Genomic DNA, 25,134 nt, shown 5'->3' with positions numbered 1-25,134 from the left:
TTATTGGAATGTTTCATCTATTTTTATTGTTTAAATCTAAAGGACTAAATTGCACTTGCAGAAAAACGTCATCAGCCTCACTTTCATACCGGTCTGATTTCATACCAGTCTAATTGACAGTAAGTTAAAAGGTTTCTACTTTTAGGTTTCTACAGATACTGTTCTTTTTAAAGGTAGGAAGAAGCCATGCAAATGAATGAAAACATCCTCTTTTAGTTTCCTCTTTCAAATATGAGAATAGAATGTGGGACATAGATTGCTTTTTGTTTGTCAAAGCAATGTTTGATAGGCACATTTGAGACAATGCTTTTTATTTTTAAATAAATGATTCAACTTCCCTCAAGAAATCCCTTGGGCATTAGATCATTTTTACCTCTCACTGAAGGTTTCTGTGAAAAAAAACATTCTAAAGGACAGATTAAAGAAAGTTATTGTCACGTTACATATGCTATAAATACATATTTTATACATAGAGAATTGATTTGAGACGACCATGTACAGTTTCAAGACATGAGATGCAACTAAAAAAAGAATCACAAAGAGATACATTTAGTCACATCTCTGATGCATATTTTGCTTGAAGTTCATCTTAAAGTCAGTCAGCCAGGCTCAGGTATTGGATCACTCTGTCTGGCAGGGGTAGACATGTGAGAGATTTCAGTCTGTGTCTCCCCATTTGGATCCGAATCCTCAATCTGCAAAGGTGCAGCAGTGGACGAGGCGACACTGTGTACAAAAAGGAAAGATAAAGAGCACTGTCACTTGCATATTTGAAGAACACATACGTGTTGTATGCACATGTGAGGAAGTGAAAGAGAAAGAGAATGACAGAGACATGTTTGCATGAAGAGATATATGAGGAAGTAAGTAAATGATAAGATTTTGTCTGATACTCACATGACTTCCTCTTAACGGCGAGCCATTCTTCTCGACTGTCCAGTAGTTCAGTGAGCTTGCTGCACAGCTGAACATGACCAACATGCTCCAGCAGCAAGTCTATGATCGGTCCTGCCCATTTACACATAACTGATGATGAGATCCACTCGCAGAACTGAAGAAGAAATTCAGAAAAAAGCTTGATTACTTAAAAAGAACATACACCTTTCAGTTATTGTTAAATCCATGACCATGTCTTTGCTTGTTTTTCACACCTGTGTTGCCCTCTCTGTTGTCTCACAGCAGTTTAAAGGGAGCATGTTGTCATTCTGTAAAACGGATCCATTGCTGCCAACAGTTCTTGTATTGGATCCTCCTGAATATGGGTGAGGGGCACTGCCGTATGTACAGGTAAAGCAGGAGAATGCATCACAGCCATTGTCCAAAAGGCATTTGAGTAGGGGCAGATTATTCATGCAAAGTGCAATAACAGCAGGGAACGTAGTGGCATAAGATGGGATTTTGACGTTGACATCGGCCCCCTTCTCCAGCAGTAGAGACACAGTGCTGACGCAGCCCTGACGTACAGCCATTAGCAGAGGACTGACTGGGTCCAGGCTTACACTAGCGCCAGCGTTCAGCAGCACCTCTGCCGTCTTGGCGCTGCCGTTGGCAACAGCGAAGTAGAGGGCTGTGGCGCGTCGATCAGCATACTGGATGGAGTGACTGTGGGCCAGTGTGGGGTTTACATCTGCACCTGTCTTCAGAAGCACAGCTGCCACAGTGTGTCTGTCGTGCTGTGCTGCCAGGTGGAGGGGGCTGATCCAACTGTGCCGGAGCCTGGCTCGACTTGTCACTGAGACAAGCAGGGACACAATCCTGAACACACAAGTGAGAATGGTAATAAAAAATACCAAGGAGTTTCTATAACTCTTATCGTAACACCATTTACAAAAGCCACTCTACAGTGCATTATAACCACAAATCTTTTATCTTAGTACAAACATTACATCTTGACTAATGTTTTCTTTTTTAATAATACTTAATTAACAAGTTATAATAACTCAACTTACTCGTGGTGGCCATACTGGGCAGCAATATGCAGAGGCAGCAGTCCTGAGTTAGTGGGTTTGTTGGCGTCTGCATTTTTAGTCAACAGCACTGCTACGACTTCCTTGTGGCCATTTTTACTGGCCTCATGCAGGGCTGTAATGCCATCACACGTCTGCATGTTCACATCTGCACCTACAGAAAAGCATTCTTCCTTTATATCCTTCAAATGGCGATCAGAAACGTGAAAAGTAGGATAATTTTGTGCAGAAAAGTACCTTTTCCAATCAGGTAACACAGTGCCTTCGTCTGTCCTTGCTGAGCTGCTACAGTGAGCGGTGTGATACTGTAGGTATTAGCTGGATTGATTGCAGCCCCAGCTCTTATTAGTATCTCACAGATCTCTGTGTTGTTCCTAGAAACAGCCTCATGGAGGGCTGTCCAGCCCTGACCACACCGCTGGTTCACAGTGGCCCCATAAGAGAGAATGAGGCTCACCATGTCCACATTCTCCAACTCACATGCTACACAGACAGATAAGAAACAGAGTCATTTCTACCCAATACGTGGCTGATATATGGTTATCCATAGTTGTTTTTTCCCCAAATAGTTCTGTTGTATACAATTGGTTTCACAGCTGTACCTTTGTACAAAGGGGTTTCTTTGTTCTTGCTGCTGATGTCGGGGTCAGCGCCAGCCTCCAGAAGGCGCCGCACACATGACAAATGTTCACAAGACACAGCAAGCAGCAAGGCCGTCTGCTCCTGCAAGGTACGTTTGTCTACTGAACCTGGATGGACTGGAGCAGAAAATATACTTATCACCAAAACCAGGTGGTTGACTCATTTAGCGTTTTGAGAATATGCAAACAATGCACCAAAACACCTCTTCGAACATATCTATGTGTTCCCTTCTTACACTGTGACACTAAGCCCAAATTGTGAACAAATGCACTGGTTGGGACCATCAATAATGCTTTAAGTGTCATACCCCTCAGTAGGGTCTTCAGGCACTCAGCCTGTCCACAGTAGGCAGCATCATGCAAAGGTATCCACCCCTCTTTGTTCTCCATCAGCAGGCTGTGAGGGGCGGATGTTGCCAGATCATTAACAGCCTCCATATCCCCTCTCCTAATGGCAAAGACCACCGGGTCAACATCCCTTGAGAGGAGACAAAAAAAACACACACACACACACACACACACACACACGACACTTTAATTGACTTGCACTTAAATTCAGTCAGTGTAATTCTAGACAGACATCAGCAGTTTTTCAGGGCTGTAGTTTTAATGCCACCACGGACAAGAATAAAAACGACTTGCTCATACTGTTCTCCATTTACACAGAAGAGCTCAGCTGCACACAAAGACCCCCAACACACACACATGCCGCCTCCGTGTCAAACAGCCCGCAATAACGAAAGACTCACTCCGGCTCCGACGTTACGTCGCTCTGACTGTCTCCTCCCCCCCTGTCTCCTCGCAGTCGCGCCAGGACATTATTACATTTATTTCCAGCATTATGGAACTGAGATAAGTATTCAGAATAGCAGAATTTCGTCATTACTGGTGGTAAATTTCAGAGCACAGTTTAATCACACGGCGCGGTGGTGGAGGTGGTGGAGGCGGCGCGGCAGCGTGCAGCGCTGAGCGGGGCTCAGCTGTGCTCTCTCAGATTATTTTGGGACCGTATTGTCAGGCTGCAGGGTGACGGCTTTATCCTTATATGTCAAGAGACTCGGACATCCAGAGATAAGGCAAACCGCACTGAAGATAATGCAGTCTAAGCCGAGATGTCTGTCTTTGCGTGTAGGCTTTATTTCACTGGCTGGTTTCCAAATTAAACAACCAGGTAATAAAAAGCACTAATCCTAAAGGGGGATTTGGGTGAATAAGAATATTGCCAGATACAAACACAAAACAAGGGCTCACAATGGCTGCTATAGAAAATAAACTATTGAAACTCTACAGTTCAGGAGTCACTGCTCACTTTCTCACTTTTAAATGCATCACTGTAGCCCTGTATTCTACCTGTCCAGAAGGACTGTTATATGAATCTTACTCTTATCAGTCCGTCATTTTTGCTAAGAGAGGAAGGAGCTGAAAAATCCTATAATCAAATAGACTGTAGCCAGGGCTGTAGTTAAGGTTTTTAGAAATACAGAGGTAATGACTCTAAGCCCCCCCACTGCCACCCTCTTTGGAAATTTCGACAGGCCATCAAAAAAGTTTGTAAAACTTACTGACCAATTGATTGATTTTTTTAGATTGATTTTTCTAGATTGATGATCTAGAGTGCACCCGGTGCCAAGAGGGGGCAAGAAAGGGCATTGCTCCCTCAGTTGTATTTTCTGCCCCCCAGGTTTAAGTTTTATGTATCCTATAGAAAAAAATAGCAAAAACAACAGAAATATTGGCTGAGATACAAGTGTCATAGAGACGACAGTAATGAAACACCTATAAGTTTTCCCCCATAAAATATTTGAAGCTTTTTATCTGACCCAGCCTCTTTTCCCACTGCACAAACAGCATTCAAACATGGTTCTGAAACATAGCAGTATTTCAGAACCATGGACATCACTGTTTGTTGTGTGTTGTCAAGAGATTTATTTATTAGATTTGAACCTCACGGCATGTGAGGTTCAAATCTAATAAATAGCTCTAACAGCCACAGAAGATGTTGCCCTGGTGGCAAGCGAGGTAAGAATGGGCCCACATCCCCAAGGCAGGGAGATATTTGTATCTTGGCAAAATGCCACTATACTGCAACCCACAGGATCAAAAAATACAGAAATAGGCATAGCAGGATGATAACCTACTGTTTTACTATTTAGAAAATTTGCCCCCTTTACATTTTTAACTGCCTCTCAGTCATTTCATCCTGGTGCCGGACCTGATCTAGAGGCTGTTAAAACTATGTACATTTTATTTCCATTTAATTCAATTTTGGTTTTGCATCAAAACAGAAAATATCTGACAATCAGCCTGAACCCACCATATCTAATTTGGAGGCTTTCCTCTCGTAAAAAACAACCTCATATATCATCTAAGCAAGCAGCTTTTTATGACCCATAGCTACGTTTTACTGTCAGGTAACGTCTACTGGCTGTAGTAATTATTGATGGGAGAAAAGGAGGAAATTAGGTGACGTAGTATAAAGGGCAACAAAGTCCATGTTAGGAGGAGGAGGTTGGGGTTTGAAAATCGATAGTTGTGTCTTTTAACCATAAGCATGACCATAGGAGACACTCCTATGGGTATTATCAAAGGGTAGGTACAAATGGAATATATGGTTGTTTAACTTGGAGGGCTTAGTAATACTTGTAGCTCTATTTGTAGAAAGTAAATTACTCCTCGGGCGATTGTAAGTTCAAACTTGGCCTATAGTTATGAAATTATTACTAAGTAGAGATTTATGCATCAATAAATTAAAATTGGTGTCACAGCACAGGCTAGTTCTTAAGTAGTGATTATTATTAAGTATTTATACCCAGTAACTGCCAGGTGTGAGTGTTACACAGACTGAACTAACTGACAAAACTAATGTTAGCTTGCTAATATTTGACAAATTCAGAGTAAAAGAGTTAATACTAAATATGATCTGATATCTGATTTGATGCTTGACCAAAAATGCTGCTTAATAACGTAAATGGAGAAAATCTGTAAATTACATTTCTCAAAAGTAACACACCTCTGGGCAGAGCCCATAAGCTTCATGTGTCTAACATTTTTGGCTGGACTGCAACCGATAGGCCAGCCCTAGAAATGCGAAGGTCTATGACTGACTGACTGCGTGATAAAGTTACACCATTGGTTGGCTAGCCAAGTGTTGGAGTTTCCCCGTTGGCCACTGCTCTTTCAAAATGAACTGACGTGAACAGTTTGTATTACATCATCAGGGGGGCATTTACAGGCAGTCTTGCCAACTAAGCACCTTTGTTGCTTATTTACTGACTTTTTACACTTCATTAGCAACTTTTCTTTTGACTTTCTCTCCGAGTGATCATTTTACAAGTAAATATTGGCGAATTCACAGCACAGCCGTTGTCTTAACTTATGTGTGTGGTGATTTTATCAGATGAGTTCGCGGTTATAAAATCAGACAGAGCAGCAGCTTGGAAATGGCTAGGAAGTGACTGCCGGTTAACATGTAGTCTTAATGGGCCACATTTCAATCACTATTTCATACTTGTTCCATTGTCTGACAACAGAAACAGAAGAACACGTAAATTAGAACAGGTTTAGGGGGAATTCGGCTGTATTAAAATACTGTATATGTGAGCACAGAGAGTAGGAGAGTAGTAAACAAATAAAGGTTGGTTCAGCGATATGCTAGGTTTTGACCTTCTCTCATTAGATGCCAAGCACCTCAAAGTGGCTTGTAACTTACTCACTAATTTACATTTAACGGGCTGCAGATTCTCCACATAACTGTGTTTTTTGTGACTGACAAACCATATGCCAACCTGTGGCATCTACAGGAAATTCAAGTAATAACAGCAGCATTTTAGACATGCAGAAACAATATAAACATTTCAATGGCACCTCCTACAGGTATAGAAAGTAACAGCCGCTACACACTCTCAGTTCTAGACAAACAAGTATTACGGCTGTGGTGTTTTTCTTTTAGTTAATGCTTTCTTTAGGTGTTTATTCTTAAAGTTCTAGGTATAAAACTTGTACAACACTGGCTCAAATAAAAAAAAACAATAATAGTCATATCATTTTGTCACCTTTCACCTCCAAGTATATGTTCACTAAACTTTTTTAGGGACCTTTTTTAGGGAGTTAACCATGAAGAAATACTGTACTGAGTGCCAATGAACAACAAAAACAATATGTAAATGTTATCACAAAGGTTTCTACTTCAAATATTCAGCACAGACAAAACTTTTTTCTTTTCTTTTGTTTTCCTTTAAAAGTGTTTTCAGTTTTCTTTTGACAGTTAATTAATTATGGTGATCCATCACCATGGCATTTCAGAAATGCCATGCACAAAAAAGTAATTAATAACTTTATATAAAATTAAATACAGTATGAATAAGCATAGGATTTTTAACCTCACCAATATACTAGTTTAAAAATGTTATTTATATTTAGATCTATTCAGTAATTGCTTTATTAAAGGCATTTTCAAAAGAAAATCTCATGGGCATGGGCATAGTATACAATGTAATGTAATACAGTACATCTTTATAAAATACTGTGGAACTAAGTAATATCACTTTTCCTCACCTGAGCAAGTTCACTGTTGTGTTGGATGTAGTGTGAAGACTCAAGGAGTAGAGAGCCAGCCTGTCTTTGATATCATTGTTTAGTCTCTGGTAAAGAGACCTGGATCTGCTGACTGCAAGCATCACAGGGGTTGCTGTGTAGTCTGAGGACCCCGATATTCAACAGTATGCTGCTGTCTTCTTCACAGACCGGGGATGATGCTGATGATCCAGTAATCGAAGGATGAGAAAACCTAAGTCAGAAAATTAATGGCAGCAACTGGAAAAATTGGTTTGCAAAAAAAAAAAAAAAAAAAAAGATAGTACATCAACATTTACAGCATTATACACACATGCTGTATAGTCATACTGTATGAATAAGAGACCAAGCCAGTCTGAAAGACCTAAATTTGCACCAGAGGACAACAGAGAGCAGCAGTTCAGGCTTTGAGGATAGATGCCTTTTAAGGGCATGTTCAACTGTGTTTGGTTCAACTTGATTCTGCTGCTCCAGAGGCAACACTGTTGTGAGGTCGTGTGCAGTGTTACAGTGAGTTATGCAGCAGAAATATGGGATTAGAATAACACATAAAGCTGGAGTTACAGTTTAATTACTCAACTATGACTATGATAAATGGACTAAGAAAATACAGTTTTTTCACTATATTTTTAAACAAAGATGAAATGCACACACCGACACACACACAAAACTGATGTTTCAAAAACTTTCTTTAAAGCTTCAGACATATTTCAAAGACTTCAACTCACCATATGACAATGCTCCTGGTCTTCATTCACAGCAATGTTTTACAAATGTGTTGATTCACCTTTATAACAAGAATAGCACTTTCTTACAATTCTCTGTTGTATCAGCTCTTACTGTGACATGATGAAGTGTGGAAAATCTGCTTTAAGTAGCAACATAACAATGAAAGCTGATTTTGGTTTCATAATCACTTCTTCATAAGTGTCTGTGAAAAAGCTTCCTGAATTTAAAACGGATGTGACACATATTAGTGCTTTGGTGTATCTATTTACAGGTAGAGGAAGTGGACCAGCATAGCTCTGTAGCTGTTTCTGAATTTCTGAGTAGCCCCACATTTTAGCTAAGACAAACTTGTTTATTTAACTATGTTGTGAAAAATGTCTGATACTTTAATCACAAGTACTGCTGTAAAAAGACCACCAAGCACTTGTCATGCATTATACCAGGAGCCTTGAATGAGCCTTTTTCACAGCAGACATTCTGACTGGTCATAGTATGAAAAGCACGGTTGTAATTAATATCGTTAGCATTGGCTGTGCTCCATGGAACTGTGTCAGTACGCCTTGTCAGTGAGTCTGCATAAACAGTCGCCCTCGCTCTGTAAACTAGGAAAAGCTAAAGGACGTGCAGCCCTTATCAATATTGGCACTTAACGCCAGAATTCTGTTTTCACATTAATCTGCTGAGGAAGGAAGGTGTCTCATTACACATCTGATGCATGCGCACATGAATGATTTTATGACATGGAAACCAGTTGGGCAAACAATCATGCTTCAATATGCAAATTGCACAAGTGTGATGTGCAAACTTGAAACTTTCAGTGCGCACACACTGAAAATGAACTTTTCAGTGCAAATAAGGGTCTGGTAGTTAAACTTCTCAGATGAGCGATAATACACTAAATATTCATTAATTCATTTTTAACATGGTAATTACATTTTTTTGTGGAAAAACCACAAACTATTATTCAGAGCTGGCTATTTTATATAGGCTATCCTGCTGTGTCTGGAGTGGACCTTTGATATATACAGTTACTTGCAGTGTTACTGTCAGTATCTGTCCTCTCGGTCTTACTGAATTTAAACGTCTGGTGTGAAGCCATGTGCTGAGGCCTCAGACTGTGGCTACACGGAGTCTACATCGGTCGGGATGCTCCGCGTGTACAGCCCTTTGACTCCATGGGCTCTTCACAGAGTTGATAGCAGCGCACCCCGAGCCTCCCCGAGACCTCAGAGCCAGCAGTCCCTCTTTCTGGACTCTGGGCGTTTCGCGGCCATTAGACGGAGTGAGCGCTCTTCGTGTCCTCCTCCTCTCAGTCCTAGCGATCTCATCTCTATGCCCCCCATTCAGCTTTTTTTTTTATACAAAGTCTATGCCATTCAGCCAGTAACACGGAACCGCCACCGCGGCAGTTGCCGTGACAACGGAGAAACGATCCCGGCGCATTCCCCTTGGTCTCGCCGGCGGTTCCCAGGCAACCGCGACACAAATCCAGGAAAACGTCCGGGAAAGACCCCTCGATCGTTCCTCTGATCGTCTGAACGCGGAATAACTGCAGGACGTGTCTGCTCAGAAGGATTCCTGCCCGGTAGATTTGCGAAAACATGGCGACTTCTCCTCTCCCTGTCGTAGATAGCAGAGATCCCCGTCTGAAACTCAAGGTGGAAAACAGAATAAGAAACGTTTTCGTCACACAGTCGGAAGACACCAGGTAGGCCCGTTCCTCGGTTATGCAGCGGGCAGCATGTCAACTACCTCTCTCTTTGAAACCAAGTCATAAAACGTTTTGACCGTCAGTTGTCTCCACAGACACGGAGAGGAGAAAGATGTCAATCACATACCTGTTGTAACAGAGGTAAGACTGAATAATGACGAGTAAATAAGGATAACAATTGTCAACATATGCATTCACGAAAAATGCAGAAATTATATTGTGCTCACAGTAATGATTTTTAAGATTTTTGAGTTATGTTATATAGAGGCTTTTTTCAGTTATTTTAGTAAAAAAAAAACCTCCTTGAACCTTTATGTTTTCTCTGGCGGTCTCTTGATTTTATATCTTTTATTCTGTGATTTGTTTTTCATATATTGTTATCTCTGTCTCTCTTTTCTCTCCATCTCTTCTCCCCTTTCTTCTACCTCTTTTAAAAAGCTCTACATAAATAAAGTTTGCTTGCTTATTTTAACACATTGGAAGAGTTTCACTGCTTAGGTTGGCTATGCTTTATATTTATAGACTCCTGGTAGAGTCCTTGAGGCAGGAGTGAACACTTTGCAAAAGACCCTGGTTTTGAAGAAACGGGCTGAGTTGGACGAGGTGGACAAACTACTTGCACTCAAACGGCAAGAGTTTGAGAGCTGTGTGGAGGCTCTAGCACAGAGAAAGTCTGAACTTGAGATTAAACAACAGCATGTGAGTTGGAACCTCAATGTGTGCTCCTAAACCTACTTGAATTCAAGTGTAATATCGGAGTAGATAAGTCACTGATGCAACCTGACAGTCAAAATAACACTGTTCCAACACTAATGCCCCTGAGGTTTGTATTTTCACCCAGACTAAAGAGAGGGCGATCAAATTTGAGAAGTTTGTGGCTGAAAATGAAGTGAAGCGATGTAGAGCGCTGAATAAGTATGAAGCTGCACGGGAGCAGAACATTTTGAAGCTGAGAGAGATAGAAGATCTGACAGAACAGCTGGAACAACTTCAGGTTAGGTGAGGATTTTAAACCAAGCCTTGATGTGGGGATATTGCTCATTAAGTCACTTCTTTTTTTTTTTTTTACCTCAGTTTGACCATATCTCAATTCACAGGCAGCAAGTTTTAAAAGACAGAATGGCAAAATACAAAATCTATGAGGACTACTTGATAAAAACACTAGATTTTCTCCCCAGCAGTAAGTCAAAGACTGACTTTTATTGCCCTCCATGGGTGAACTTTTACATGAACTTGTTCCGTTTATCCTAATGAGTTACTTAAAGGCTGGCAATAACATGGACGAAACTGCACAATCTTTTTCAGCTTACCTTGATAATGGGTCTGAATCTTTGGTTATGCCCATCATTCGGCGTCATGAGACCCTGTCCATCACCAACCAGGAGCTGCTGCAACGTTTGGGACGCCTGGAGGAGGAGGTGGAGGAGGGCCAGCGACAACTGCAGACCATGAAGCAGGAGCACAGCATGAAGAAACTGGTCAGACTTACACAATAAGATATTCAGTGCAACATTTCTTCATTTGACAGTGCTTGAATGACGTTTTTATGGCCGTTGTAGATGGCCAACAAAGAACTGTCTGAACTCCAGAGTGAGTTAGAAACCCTCAAAGAGAGGAACAAGCAGGCAGAGGTTAACCTGCTGATGGAGCAAGGCCTGTCCAGAGAGAAGGTATATCCTTGAGATTATGAGTTGGAAATAACCCTTAGCTACTTTACAGTTGGGAGTTTCGGATAGAAATATTGTCATATGTGCATTATCTCCGAGGTTGAGGAAGTGGGAAGCTTTCTTATGGCCATCAACGACCTCGCAGAGCAGTGTTATATACCAACATATGGACCTCTAGGAAACATGAACGTATTGACAAAGATGGAGATGGTGAAGGTAATATTCCCAGGAATGAGTTTGGTTATTAGCTCTTGTATAATTTACATTGCTTACGTAGTTTACCTGACTTTTGACTAACCAAGAGTTTGATTTCAGGAATACATTCTGGACAAGGCAGACACGGAGAAGAGAGCGAGGAGACTGATGGAGTCTGGGTCTGCATTGACAAGCAGAACAGCTTTGACAGACAAAAGAGAGAGGGGATCAATGAAAAGCATCCGCAGTAAAACACACAAAAGTTCAAGTAAAGTCAGTAGAAGGAGTGAGACAATGGGTTGATGTAGACCTTTTACAACATATCATGGTAATCTACATTTGTTAAACGCATGAAAGTTCATTTTTGGGAAAAAGTAGTTCTTTTCTTTTCAAATGTAGAACATAACTAAGAAACCTACATAAGATGATGTGATATGCAGTAAAAATCTCTGGAAAAAGCTAGTAAATGACCCATGTGTTAAGATTTTTTTGTCAACATTTAAGATCGGTGTGACTCTTAAATTTCTTTAAGTTTGTGTAACAGAGTTTCGTTGTTTGAAGCTCTACATGCAAAAGGCTATGCATAAATTTTGTACTTAAAATTTCATATCCATGTTGAAAATAAGGTGATGAAGTGTACTCGAGTATCAGAACTTTGTAAATGTTTATCTCTGGAATGTAGTCATTGTTGTATTTTAAAATAAAATGTTCATCAAATGATGCTGTCAGACAGGAAGTCACAGTCATCAAAACCGTGTATGCAATGGTATGTATGCAATTTTCCTAGATTTAGATTATACATATGGTATGGACTGTCTGTGATAATATACATTTTATTTATTAAATAGTGGAAAAATAGTGTAGCAGAAAGAATCTGGATTTGCTGACTTTTCAATGGCCTGCTTCATGTTGTCAGACAATGTTGTACATACAGGTTTTCTAACAGCCGTGTATTGCAGACAGTGATCGCCAGTTATGTTGCAATGCTGATACTCCCCTGGAGTCATTCATAAGGATTAGTTAGAAATCTGGGCTGCCCGGTTATGGGTCCACATTCCAGTGAAGATTTTGGTTGGTTGGTGTGTACCTCCTGTCTCCGTGGCGTGCTTTGTCTGTTTAGCTGTATCTCAATTAAAAGGAAGGACCCCTCTCATGGACTGTCTCACCCCCTAACCTTCAGACCATCTGGCCAATACCCACTTATTGATGACCAGTGGTGAAAAGTAACTAAGTACATTTACTCAAGTATTGTACCTAAGGACAATTTTGATGTACTATACTTGAGGATTTACACATTAATGCATCAATCATTAGAATCCAATTCTGTGTTACATATAAATGCGATGAAAGGGGTCATTTGGAATTGTGACTACTTTTATTTTGATGCCTCTCTACTTAAGCAAGAGGATGATTTCCCTTGTAACAGAGTTAAAGAGTATTATTATTATTATTATTATTTATTAACACTGAAGTATTTCTAATTCTACTTTAGGATCCGAGTACTTCTTCCATCACTGTTGATGGCTGCCTGTGGACAGTAATGGAAAGAGCGAGGCCGACACAGGTGACTCTATTTTTTCGGGCAATTTCCCGAGGACGTGACTCAAACCTTAAAACAATGCTGTACTGTCGCTTTAACGCGAGCACGTGGTACCCGCAAATATCCGGTTTTCAGAAAAATGGAAATAAAATTGCAACAGTGCTTTGACAAACGGGCTTTGACGCACGGAATCTTGCTAAACTCTAATTGCGCTTTCTCGCATTGTTTCCATGTTGTCGAAATATGAAGGTACGTCGTTCGGCCAGTCGCCCCTTTAAACTGCCGTTTGGTCTCGCAAATAGTGAGGCCGTTTAGCTCCGCGACAGATGGAGTCCGGCAGCCTTGTGTCATGCACCGAAGACATTTCTTCGCTCTTTCCCGAGCCAGCGGCGGAGGCCAAAAAGAAAGTAGGCTATTCAGCTGGGCCGGGGTGGTGCACTGCAGGTGGGTCACAGTCGACCCCCTCGACCCAAAGGGTCCGGCCGCATCGTAACCACACTTCTTCTCCTTTGTCAGGATCTGAGCAGCCAGTTCTCCTCCGTGAGAAAAGTGCGCGGGGATGGGAACTGCTTCTACAGAGCCTTCTGCTTCGCACACATGGAGTCAGTCCTGCACAATGCCAGGGCTCTGCAGAGGTCAGTCATCGTCGTTGCCCTAGCTAAAGCCACCTAGAATGCGAGGGTGCTGATGAAATACCACATCATGTAGGTGAATAAAAGGGCCCTGTCTCACTGCTTTTACTTACAGATTCAAGGACAAAATTATTCAAAGCGGCAAAGTTTTGTCCTCTGCGGGATTTGATGAGAGCTCCTTCAAGCACCACCTGAACACAGTAAATAATTCCTTTTACAATCCCACCATTTCTTTCACACGTAAGTCATCATTCTTGAGCTGAAAAGAGCTGTTCTTCTCCCTCATCAAAATAAATGGTAATTGTACTCAGGCGGAAGCAACAAATGTACATTTACATGTGGAGACCATTTAGAAATGATTGTATTTCAGGTAACAGGCCAAAGTGAGGTACAAAACCAGTAGCAGATTTAAAAAAAAAAAAAAAAAAAAACTGTTCAATTTGTGGCATAGGACCTTCTTCATTCCAGTTTGGGCCCTAAAGTCCGTGTAGTCATTTACCTTTTCCCCACAATGTGTAATGTGTCTGACATAACACACATTTAATAGAAATGAATATAGGTGTAAAAACAAACAAACAATCTACTCATTACTCAGATAAGTGTTTCTTTCAGGTTCAGAATTGATTGTTGGAACTCTGAAATCAGTCAGCTTCATAGCACAATCTCATTCACAAGCTATTTTCCAGACGGAAAACTTTACTTGAACTTAATTTCATTATATATTCAGTCAGTTCACACTTCCCTGTGGATTTTGTGTGATCATGTATACAAAAATACCAAAATAACATAAGACCATTAAATAATGTGCCTGTTATTGAACTATGTGTTGAGGGAAGCAAACGGCCCTCTGCTTGGTAATGACTTACTAGGTGTAAATACTGCAAGTCAAAAACAATTGGACTTGCTGTGACATTGTGAAGGGTTCAGTTAATTTTCACCAATTCTTCATTGACACTGATAGAAATCCTTACATGATAGCACATATCTATTAATATGGTCTTGGAGAGGAATAATTAGTCTGCTATTAAGACTTCTGTGCTTATTAAAAGTAGTCCAGCCTCTCTTTTAGTACCAGGAATATAAAGTGTTTTTTAAGAAACCAATTTGTGGGAACTACCTGATTGTTTCGGTCTTCTGGAAGGCTGTAAACGTTGTGGAGCAGTGCCAAGCTGATGAGCAGGAAGACACGCTGCTCAGGCTCTTCAATGAGCAGACCACCTCTGACAGTGTGGTGCAGTATCTCAGGCTGCTCACTTCAGCACACCTGCAAAACCATGCAGACTTCTTCTGCAACTTTGTGGAGGCACCCAATCTACACACATACTGTCATCAGGTTAGTAAACTGTTGCTGCCATCTAGTGAAAAAACAGAAGATAATCTGTTACTGTCAAGTTTTTTTTAGTTTTAGTTTTGTTGTTTTTTTTTTTTTTTTAAATACGAAGGATAAGTCAAGGAATCAGAACTGTTTGGTAACATCTGTGTTCTCTTCATTCAGGAAGTGGAGGCTATGGCGATGGAGTGTGATCACGTGGACATCCTGGCTCTGTCGGAGTCCCTGGACGTCTGCATACATATCGTCTCTGTGGAGGGTGACGAACAGCAGTTGGCACACCACATCATTCCAGAGGGTGCTGAACCCTCTCTGCACCTCCTCTACCAAACGTCGCATTATAACATTCTCTACCCACGACCTCAGCCCTGACCAGTGATGCACCAGAACTTTTCTCAACTCAGGAATATTAACTTTGGTTGAATAAATCCCAACTACGCTTTAAGACACTTGTGAAAACAGATTTTTATAAAATCTTGCCGTGTACAGATTCAGCAACATCTCGTAATACAATTATTGCACATTGTGCAATAAGTATTTGAATTAACAAAAACGAATGTTAAAAATTGCATTTATATAATCAGCAATTGCATAGATCCTGTCAAAGATGGACTTTTAAAATACACATTTCCATTAACTTGTCACTGCTGCTGCTGCTTTTCCTTCTTCTGCTTCTGCTTCTGTTTCTTCCGCTGTGGTGGAACACTTTTCTTTAACTTCTGTTTCTTCTCCTGTATTGAAACCCTGGTTAGGGCAGTTTCCATCCCTGCGCGAGGCATGTGAGGCAGGGAGAGCTTTCCCATTTGAGTGGGGTACTTGGTCTTTATCACATTCTTGAACACGGGCTGGGAGATCAAACGCTTCAAATGCTTTTTCATCTCCTTTACAATCTTCTGCTGCTCTCTGTCAGCCCCCTCATCCCTTGCTCTGCCTGTGGACATACATTGCATCTTCAGTTGTCTGTATTTGAACATTTTTCAGTAGACCTAACAGGTTACAAGAGTTTTTTTTGTCCCCGGTATAGTTATGTTGTTCTTACCAAGCAAAAGATCATCATCCAGGTCCACCTCAAGAGCCTCTGCTGCTTGTCTGAACCAGGAGTTGTGCTGCTTCTCCCTGCTGTTGTGGAACTCAATCTTTTCTATCTTCCTGGCCAAGTTTACTCTCTCCTGTGGAGGGAAACACTCAATGGTAAACAATCAAATAAAATCTCTTTAACATCACAAAAAGACAGGACCTAATGCCAGTGGATCTCACCTTAATTGCTTCCATGCATTTGGTCTCTATGGGGAACATTGGAAGCTCCTCATCCTTTCCAAGAGTCTTGTAAATCTTTCTGAAGTTCATCATGTCGTCTGGGCCTATTATCAGCAAACTCAGACCCTCTTTAGTGGCTCTTGCGGTTCTGCCACTCCGATGGACGTAAGTCTCAGATGTCCTAGGAACCTGACGCACAGAGGACAACAACATTAAAAATAATTACATCAGGTATCAGTTACAGTAGGGCTCTCTCTAAACACAAGTGGCAGTGTAACAACTAGATCAGCCTCTATTACACTACTGCACTTAACAGAACGCCGTATTCTTTAAACAAACTAGAATTACCACCTTGTGGTTGTCACTTTACATTCATGTCTGTGCAGACTCATAATATATTTAGTGAAGACTTTGAAGGAAATTAATATACGTTATTAAGTGTCTTTTGTCATAATTAGTGTATGAACTCTTAAGTTATGGCCAAAAGTGTTGTTCTTTGACCTTTGACCAACGACTTCTAACAATTTCATCCTTGAGGCCAAGGGGCGGTTTATACCAGATGTAATGAAATTCCCTCCAGGCATTCCCGACACATTGTGTTCAGAAGTATGGGATGAACGGACAACCCGAAAAACATAATGCCTCCGTCCATGGCTGTTGCTGGCACGGAGGCATAAATGACGTGTGACGACGTGCAGCGGTCTTTTTTCACTCTTCAATTTTAAGACAATAAATTAAAAATTATGTTAAAACAGGAATAGTTTTATTCTCATTTTCCTATCAGTTGGTAACCAAAATTCAGACTGACGGTAAAAGTCTCCTGCACTGTGGCTCAGGGTTGTATGGTGGTTAGTTTTACAGTTAGTTGGTAACAATGCTCATGTATTTTGAACACAAAACCAAATTTGAGGAACTAGCACACAGTCAGAGGAAGCAATTGCTCTGGAGAGCTGTCAGAAAGCTTACCTGGTAGTGAATAACATGTTGAACATCGGGGATATCCAGTCCTCTTGCAGCTACATCAGTAGTCAGCAGAACACAACTGTGGTTGAAATCCAGAGTCAGTTCAGTAAAGCATGGAATTAAAGGTTGAGTTCAGTGTCTGAGACAGAAATATTGCATTTCTTTTTGGGTTTGAGTTTTGGCTTGATTATTCGGAGATTACTTATTAACTACTACTCACTGCTACTGCTCATGACAAAAGTTGGTAAAAACAAATTGGACTTAAAGTTACCAAATGGAGCTACGTCTCAATGTGTTTAATGATATTCTTTTCAACTTTAATTAATTTTAATCCATTTAACTAGGTAAGTGTATTTTTTTCCAAGTGAGAATTTGCCAAGATAACATTCTCCTCATTAAGAAGTGAATAAAACTCCTGTATGAAACTACGCTTGTCCTCTGAATATAAGCCCTTTAAATGTAAAAAAATAAATAAAAAAATCTTGAAACTCATTGATTCTTGCGGGAATTAGGGGGATTCATTTGCAAAACTACTGTAATTGCAAACTTGTACATTACTGAACATAATCTGTACATATGCATTATGATAAAACTCTCACGGATTGAATTACTCGTGAAACAAAATCCAGGTGCAGATTAAACCCTTAAATCTCTAGTTTCAGCTAACAGGTTTTTATATTTCATCATAGGCACACAATTACTGGATGAAGTCAACCTAAGGCAAACAAGTTCAGACTGCTACTGCAAGTGTGTGTGCGCAACACTCACCTCTCCCTCTCAGCAAATCTTTCCAGGTTTTTGAGGCGTTGTTTCTGGTGCATGTTGGCATGTAGAGGCAGTGGAGTGCAGTCCAAGATAACCAGCAGGGAGTTCAGTCTCTTGATACAGTCTATGCTGTTGGCAAACACCATGGTGCGGCCAGGGTACTGGAGCAAGAAGTAATAAAGGTAGAAGTCCTTCTCCTCTTTCTGACAGTGGATCCGTGTCTCAGTCAGCGTCTCCACTGTTGCCTCCTTCCTGGTGAGGTCGATGATTTTGGGTTTGGACTTGATCCCCACTTTCTCCATAAGAATTTCCAGCTTGTTCCTCTGGTCCAAATTCTTCTTCTTCTTCTGCAGGAGGCGGTTGGGCAGGCTGTGAGCCATGGTGAGTGTGGCAGAGAACACAAAGGTTTGCCTCATGGGATTAAAGTGCACGGTGTTCAGCATCTCCAGCAGATTCTCCAGCTCTGCAAAGTGGCCCCTTTCTACCATGCGATCAGCTTCGTCAATGACCAGGCACCTGCAGAATAACACAACCCCAGGTAGTTAAAATAAAGATACATGAAGACTTAAACGAGCCTTCCTTCTGGATCTGTATCATACAAATAATCATCACACTTCTAACATCCCTTATGTTGATCTTTGGTTCATCTCTGAACATGCTTTTTTTCTGTCGTAAAAGAGATCAAAATAAAACATACACTGTGTTAATCCATGTCTATGGTTTTCTCCTGACTTGGCAGTATTCTTTAAGGAGACGAATACCACCAAGGCAACGGCCGGATGCACAGGTGATCCAACCAACTGGTCAGCAGTGGGTGTTTACTTTAAGTAAATGCAGGGCTGCATTCAGAGCTGCCAAGTCAGGATACTACTGAAGATACAAGTTCCTACTCTGACCTGGTTCATGTGAATGCAGTCTATGCTAGGTCTCTTTATTTAACATTCCACCGCTGAGATGTTAGAAAGTCAATGGCGTGGATATGTTGGATCTGCTCCTGTTAAGCCCATTCATGCGACAATCATCATAGAGCATATAACAAACTATATACAGTATTGAAGCCTTCAATCACATCCTGCGTAGTCCTCTGCATTTGGAAATTGGTTAATGTGGCCTCTCTGCTTAGAAAGTGATGTGAAGATTATTGTGACTTAACTATTTTCAAAATAAAGTTGTCCCGTCTGTCAAAAATAAAACACTTGTACCACTTTCTGTGAAGATCCTCAGTCATCCAGGTCAAGGTTATTAAAGAAGGGTTGAATCAAGGTCAACTGGATTTGGTTGTTTCACCTCTCATCCAAGAGGCTTCTTCATTTCTGAACTGAAGAAGCCTCATGGATGACAGGTGAAATGTCTTCAAGTATCTACAGCCAAGTCCAGTTGCCCTTGATTTAACCCTTCTTGAATACTTATTCTACTGTTACTTAAAGATTATTCTCAATAATTACCCTATAGTTGCCTTTAACTGCTTTACCTGAGCCTGTTCTCTCTCCACATTATTTTATGTATATTTCATTGTAGCTGTAAACAGGCTGTTGCTGTAATAATGCATGCATGCCGAGCCAGCCTACCATGTTTAAGAGAAAGCCCTTAACTAAGCCAAAAATGCCCTTCGTCAACACCTCATGAGTAAAACAGAAACAAAGGCGCAAAGTGTGACTTACCTGAGCTGTCTGAGGTTCAGCAGATGTGGATGCCTCTCCTTGATTAAGTCCCACAGACGTCCTGGAGTAGCAATAATGATCTCCGGCCTCCGCTTTAGCATCCTCCTCTGTTTCTGTTGTGCCATTCCACCTACCACTATCGCTGTTTTGATATCTGCAGTACAGTAATATCTTGAGTATCTTTACATTCGTAGAAATGTTAAGGGATGATGACCCCCGAGCATAGCGCTAGGTTAAGTGACTTACCTGTGAATTTTGCGACAGCATCAATGTGATGCTTCACCTGAACAGCCAGCTCCCTGGTGGGAGTGAGAACCAGTCCAAGCAGAGGCTGACTCTGCCCACCAGCAGGTTTTTCCTCGGCTTCAGCATTGGGGTCAAAGTCAAGCCCTGCATTTTCGAGTACTCGAACGCATCCAAGCTTTTCATCTTCATCATCCTCACTGACATGTTCATCCGAGTCACCTTGCTCCTGATCCTCAACACCTTGGTCCTCTTCTTCTCCAGCCTCCACATTTTCCTCCTGGTCCTCTTCTGTTACGGATTCAGCTGCGTTTTCTGACTTTACGGTAGGTAAATACAAACTCTCCACCTCTGTGGTAGGTTCACTGCTGTCATCAGGCTTATCTGAGCCTTTTTTCCACTCCAGGATGGTATGGATCATGGGAATGCCAAAAGCCAGTGTCTTACCACTTCCTGCAATGACAGTGCTCACATTAACTTCACATATGGAATGGACTGACATGGGACAAAAGCTTTGACGTAAAGCGTGACAGACATTTTATCTTACCCGTTTCAGCTGCCCCCAGTATATCCATACGATCCCTGATAGCTGGAGGTAATGCCAGGGCTTGAATCGGTGTGGGTGAACCAAATCCAAGGCTGCTCAGTGCCTCTAGCACAGGAGAGGGAACAAACAGGTCCTTCCACGCACCCACATCAGTATTTTTGTCATTAGAGCCAGAAAGTGCTGCATTTGTCCAGTTCTTTGCTTTCTTTTTAGGGGGTTTTGTCACTTTGTCTTGGGAGGGTTTTTCTATTTCAAGAGCCTGAAGTTCTGATGAAGGCTCCACGCCCGATTGTTTCTCTGTATCCTTTTCTATCTGCTGCTTCTGTTTCTTTTTCTTCTTTTTGTTGCTCTTCTTTGCACTTTCTGATTGGACATTATGGTCAGAGCCCATAGCTGAATCTTTTGAAGCGTCTTCTTTTGCCGTTTCATCTTCTCCTCCCACCTCATTGGCAGCTGATAAATCCCTCTTTGTCACTTGTGTAGAAACGTTGTCTTGTTGCACTGATTCCTCGGCTGGCTGTTTTTTCTTCTTCTTCCTTTTGGCTTTTTTCTTGGCCGGTTCAGCCGTTTCCTCCCCCACTTTGCTCGCCACATCAGGATCCCCTCCACCTTCCTCTTCCTCGCTGGCTTTTCTTTTCTTTACCTTCCTCTTCTTCTCCTTTTTTAGTTCTTTTGCTGCTTTGGCCGCAGCCTTTTCAGAGTCTATCAGACGGTAATTTGTCAGCTCCTCAAAGCACACCAGACCCTCCAAGCCCTCCTCGGAGAAGAGACTGGGATCAAGCTCTATGGCTTTCCATTTGCCTTTCACGTGGATGCTCCGTTTGGCTTGTTTCTGCAGCCCAGTGGACAGACGCCTGTGGTGCGGTTTCATCTTCTTTGTCTTCATTTTCCTGCAAATACATGAATCAGGCGCGTTACGCCAAGATGTTGAACTGCTTCCCGCAGAGTTGTTGAACGCGCATGTGTATCCTACGGTTCACCGTTTATCTGAAGTTATCGAGCGACTGCGTGCACATAGGTCTATGAAACTGTGACACGTTACTCGTAAAAAACCTAAATTATCGACAACGATACAACAACTATAAGCAGTGACACTGGAAGCAAACGTCTTACCTTGGCTTTTTCTTGAAATATCAGAATATGATTACAACTGTTGACAACCACGCACGACACGCGGGCGCAGCCATTACAGAATTGGTCACGTGGTTTGAAAAAAACTTTATTTGTCGAACAACGGGGACAGTGCAATCTCATTTAAGCCTGACTGATATTGGTGACATTTTCACATAAGTCACCCTTTACCAAGGGTTTATAAATCGTCAGTAATATTTATTAATGCTTAACATTCAATTTCTTCTTACTTTCTAATAAGCCTTCGAGTCTGCAGTTAGAGATGATAATAAATCATTAATAGAGGGCGAATAAACCAGAATTTCTGCAGGTATACATGGTATTGAGGTTATTACAAAGAGTCATGGATTTCTCACTCTCTAGTAAGCCAGTAGCAACAGTTTGTAAGTCATCTGCATGCAGTTATAAATAAGGCATTGATAAAGAGTTTTTACAATAATAGTAAGTCTGCAGTGGTAAATGTCAAATGTGAAATGTCAGGGTTAATCAATAGTGAGGGTCTTTTCCAGAAGATCTGAGGTAGAGAAGATCCATTGCCCCACTGGGGGGGTGGGGGGGGGGCACTAAGGCAAAGCAAGGCAAGTTTATTTGCATATTTGTATACCAGCCAGAGATTTTTCAAATCCTGGCAACCCAAAAATTGTTCTCTTTCTTGTTCTGCTTATCTTATCTATTACGCATGAGTAAAAGATTTATTAATCATTAATAAAGTCATTAGTTACAACTTTAAAACCCTTTAAAAATTACATAAGTAATTTATTTTTAAATTACTGTGTATTACTGTGGATGTCTCATTTATGTACCCACTACGATTCTCATTTAGTTTGAGCTTTACACACATCAGCATTTGAGAGTTGGAATGATTTGTTATTGATTTAATCCCAAAGAAAGGCGCATCAATGTAAGTCTTTATTAATATTCATCTCATATAAATGGCGTTTTACAGAACAGACCAAAACAAGCATTTCAAACCATCAAGCCTTTTGGAAGCCTGAATAAACACAATGTCATGTGTAAGCATTTCAGAACTACTAGTTTTTGGTGGGGTCAATCACCCTGCCCATGAACAGCAGACAGTTTGTGTCTTCATGGTAAATGAAGAAGAAAAACGGTCTGTTGATGAGGAAAATCCTGGGTAAGGAATATGGAGTAATGCCAGCTATTGTGGCAGCTGCTGCAATGGTCCCTGTCTCATCCACCTCAATCACAGCCTTGTGCAGCACCTGTGATTTTACAGTAGAGACAAAGGTCATCATCTGCAGTCTGGAATATGCAATAATGTTGTTACAGCATGGCAAAATTGAAAACCAACCTCTGACACTTTGACGCCTCCATCCTTACTCAGCCTTGTCAAATTGGCTGAATTACTAAAAATACTGGCCATGCCCATATCTGGTAGAAGATTGTGCAGGAAATACGACTGTTCCAATTTGAATTTGGGCATGGTGACTTCCAGTTTGCTGTGAAGAAGACATTGCTCAATATGTTGAGTAGACTCACTTGTTATCTGTTTTGTAGGTATTTGATATTATGTATAATGTACTGTATCTTGTAATTATTTGCACATTTGTTGCTGGATGCTTATCACAGCACCTTTCTAGAGAAGAAATCACAAAGTCCTTCACAATACCAGCTAAAATACAAGAGAATATGGATGATAAAGTCCTATAAAAGCTAAAGAAAGATTTGCCTCACAGGTGGGTGTAAAACATGACATTTTTTCATATAGTAAGTATCTACGCACTTACGTTTTTTGCAGCCGTCTGACCCAGCTGAGGAACTTCTCAGCAGTGATCTCATCATCAATTACAGTGTAATCGATGCTTTTGTTGGGTAGCAGGATAAGCATGGCAACACCTTCCCGATACGGTAGCTTCAGCACTTTGGCTCCAAGAGAAACATCTTCCATCATGTAGAACTTATCCTCCTTGACCATCATTTGCACTTGCACAACATTATAGTTGTCAATGTAGAAGGGTGCACTTAAATTGGTCTCGGGGTTAAAAGGTATCTGCCAGGCTCCTATGGAAGATATAATACCGTTTAATTGCATAGGTTACAGGTCAGTCATCAAAACGCAACAGCTGATCAATGCGGAGTAATTAATGACCCAATAGGAAGTTCTAAAATTTACAAAAGTGATTCATCTTACCCTGGAAGAAAATTGTGTTGATCAACATGAGCTGGATCTCTGCACCCAGGCTAGAAATCATCTCTCTCACTTTGTCCTCAGTCTTTTGCTTGATGTACTCATTGATGAACCTGATACTCCCTTTTGTATCTGCAAAGTCCACAGTTTTGATCTCAGTATCAAAAAACGTCTTGATGTGGTCTTCAAATTCCTTCTCTACTTCAAACTGACGGTGCATAAAGAGGGCCATGCTTTGGTCCATTTTCACGGATCCATTCTGTGTGATGTTCTCATGAAGGAGTTGGAAAAGTTTTGGGATAAGTTCTGGCTGGTTAGCCCTCTCCAGCTGCTCCAGGTTGAGACCCTTGAGTAACTCCTCGTGTGTGACACCGTCAGAAGCCATTAGGAGAGCAGCAAAACTGGTAGAGATGCTCAGAGGTGAGAAAAAGATGTTCTTGTCATGGTAACTGGATATTTTTTTGTAAAGGTTCATGGCAAAGTCCATATTTTTGAAGGAGAGATCTGAGATGGTGGCCCTTGGAATTTGTGCTTGGTGGGCAGGAGTGAGGAAGCACATGTAGGTTAGAATAAAAATAAATCCCATCTTCATTTTGTGTACCACCATAATTCCAGTCTGGGAAGGTTTGGGTGATTGAGCTGAAAGACGCAGACATGTAAATGTCAAAAGAGGTTAAAAAAGCACAACTGAACAGTGACACAATAACTAACCAATCTACAAAAAAAATCTGTCGAATAACTTAATTTTTCCATATATGTTACCACCAAATGGTGATTGTAACTGAAATACATTTTTCCAAAATAACCTACTGCCATACGTACCATTCAGCTTGGGCAAGACTGCGTCTGAAATCGCCATCTATTATTTGGGGAAACAAAGTGCAAGTGTGCTCTGAGCGTTATATATTAACCACGACATACCGCCTGTTGTGTTGATCCAGATGAGTCTGAGCTGTTTACTGAACATTCAGGGCCTCTTTTGCAGATGTGATGTCACAAGAACCATCAATAACTGCACATTAACATTAATATAACAAAACTAGGTCAAAACCTAGTATATGGCTGGACCTCTTTCTCTGTTTGCTTTTCTCCTACTCTCTGTGCTCACATGTATTTTAATACAGCCGAATTCCCCATAAAGCTGTTCTCATTTACATGGTATTCTGTTTCTGTTATCAGACAATGGAAGAAGTATGAAATAGTGATTGAAATGCGGCCCATTAAGACTACATGTTAACCGGCAGTCACCTCCGAACCATTTCCAAGCTGCTGCTCTGCACTGCTAAAATCCTCATTTTATTACCACGACCTCGTCTGATAAATCCCCATTTCACCAATTCATTTTGAAAGAGCAACGGCCAATTGGGAAACATTCTCAAGCACTCACTCAGTCAGTCAGTCACATTTGCCTTTATAGGGCTGGCCAAGCTGTTT

General features: G+C 41.1%; 5 protein-coding genes across 10 annotated transcripts; 2 read left to right on the top strand and 3 right to left on the bottom strand.

The window, feature by feature from the left end:
- Positions 1-26: 26 nt before the first annotated feature.
- On the bottom strand, positions 27-14,880 carry LOC120795112 (ankyrin repeat and SOCS box protein 2-like). Of its 5 annotated transcripts, none has more exons than XM_040136662.1 (10): positions 14,772-14,880; positions 10,931-11,059; positions 7,163-7,362; positions 2,917-3,086; positions 2,570-2,725; positions 2,205-2,450; positions 1,950-2,121; positions 1,152-1,755; positions 898-1,051; positions 27-726 (listed from the first exon to the last, which is right to left on the bottom strand). In XM_040136662.1, the coding sequence occupies exons 3-10, from the start codon at positions 7,282-7,284 to the stop codon at positions 596-598; spliced, it is 1,755 nt and encodes a 584-aa protein (XP_039992596.1). In that variant the 5' UTR covers positions 7,285-7,362; positions 10,931-11,059; positions 14,772-14,880; the 3' UTR covers positions 27-595. The 5 variants fall into 5 exon arrangements, with proteins under 5 accessions (XP_039992596.1, XP_039992594.1, XP_039992597.1 ...); XM_040136660.1 differs by lacking the exons at positions 10,931-11,059; positions 14,772-14,880 and adding exons at positions 7,909-7,967; positions 8,981-9,267 and having other exon boundaries at positions 7,163-7,394; XM_040136663.1 differs by lacking the exon at positions 14,772-14,880 and having other exon boundaries at positions 10,931-11,069.
- Positions 9,338-12,330, top strand: si:ch1073-416d2.4 (coiled-coil domain-containing protein 42 homolog). The gene is made up of 9 exons (XM_040136672.1): positions 9,338-9,617; positions 9,716-9,761; positions 10,143-10,319; positions 10,462-10,619; positions 10,718-10,800; positions 10,926-11,098; positions 11,180-11,290; positions 11,387-11,503; positions 11,603-12,330. The coding sequence occupies exons 1-9, from the start codon at positions 9,511-9,513 to the stop codon at positions 11,783-11,785; spliced, it is 1,155 nt and encodes a 384-aa protein (XP_039992606.1). The 5' UTR covers positions 9,338-9,510; the 3' UTR covers positions 11,786-12,330.
- On the top strand, positions 13,152-15,375 carry LOC120795115 (ubiquitin thioesterase OTUB2-like). Of its 2 annotated transcripts, none has more exons than XM_040136671.1 (5): positions 13,152-13,271; positions 13,539-13,657; positions 13,770-13,854; positions 14,796-14,987; positions 15,150-15,375. In XM_040136671.1, the coding sequence occupies exons 1-5, from the start codon at positions 13,266-13,268 to the stop codon at positions 15,354-15,356; spliced, it is 609 nt and encodes a 202-aa protein (XP_039992605.1). In that variant the 5' UTR covers positions 13,152-13,265; the 3' UTR covers positions 15,357-15,375. The 2 variants fall into 2 exon arrangements, with proteins under 2 accessions (XP_039992605.1, XP_039992604.1); XM_040136670.1 differs by having other exon boundaries at positions 13,152-13,429.
- A 223-nt stretch (positions 15,376-15,598) lies between these two features.
- Positions 15,599-22,100, bottom strand: ddx24 (DEAD (Asp-Glu-Ala-Asp) box helicase 24). The gene is made up of 9 exons (XM_040136658.1): positions 21,534-22,100; positions 20,421-21,310; positions 19,877-20,326; positions 19,631-19,784; positions 17,973-18,485; positions 17,208-17,283; positions 16,242-16,430; positions 16,024-16,153; positions 15,599-15,915 (listed from the first exon to the last, which is right to left on the bottom strand). Exons 2-9 carry the CDS (start codon positions 21,304-21,306, stop codon positions 15,626-15,628), a joined length of 2,688 nt encoding a protein of 895 aa, XP_039992592.1. The 5' UTR covers positions 21,307-21,310; positions 21,534-22,100; the 3' UTR covers positions 15,599-15,625.
- si:ch1073-416d2.3 (protein Z-dependent protease inhibitor) lies at positions 22,101-24,623 on the bottom strand. Its single transcript, XM_040136665.1, has 5 exons — positions 24,523-24,623; positions 23,704-24,339; positions 23,300-23,573; positions 22,864-23,011; positions 22,101-22,774 (listed from the first exon to the last, which is right to left on the bottom strand). The coding sequence occupies exons 1-5, from the start codon at positions 24,557-24,559 to the stop codon at positions 22,583-22,585; spliced, it is 1,287 nt and encodes a 428-aa protein (XP_039992599.1). The 5' UTR covers positions 24,560-24,623; the 3' UTR covers positions 22,101-22,582.
- Positions 24,624-25,134: the final 511 nt, after the last annotated feature.

Source organism: Xiphias gladius, chromosome 10, assembly GCF_016859285.1.
Source record: "Xiphias gladius isolate SHS-SW01 ecotype Sanya breed wild chromosome 10, ASM1685928v1, whole genome shotgun sequence".
In the NCBI taxonomy this organism is placed as follows: domain Eukaryota; kingdom Metazoa; phylum Chordata; class Actinopteri; order Istiophoriformes; family Xiphiidae; genus Xiphias; species Xiphias gladius.
This window is presented reverse-complemented; position numbering and strand designations above follow the sequence as displayed.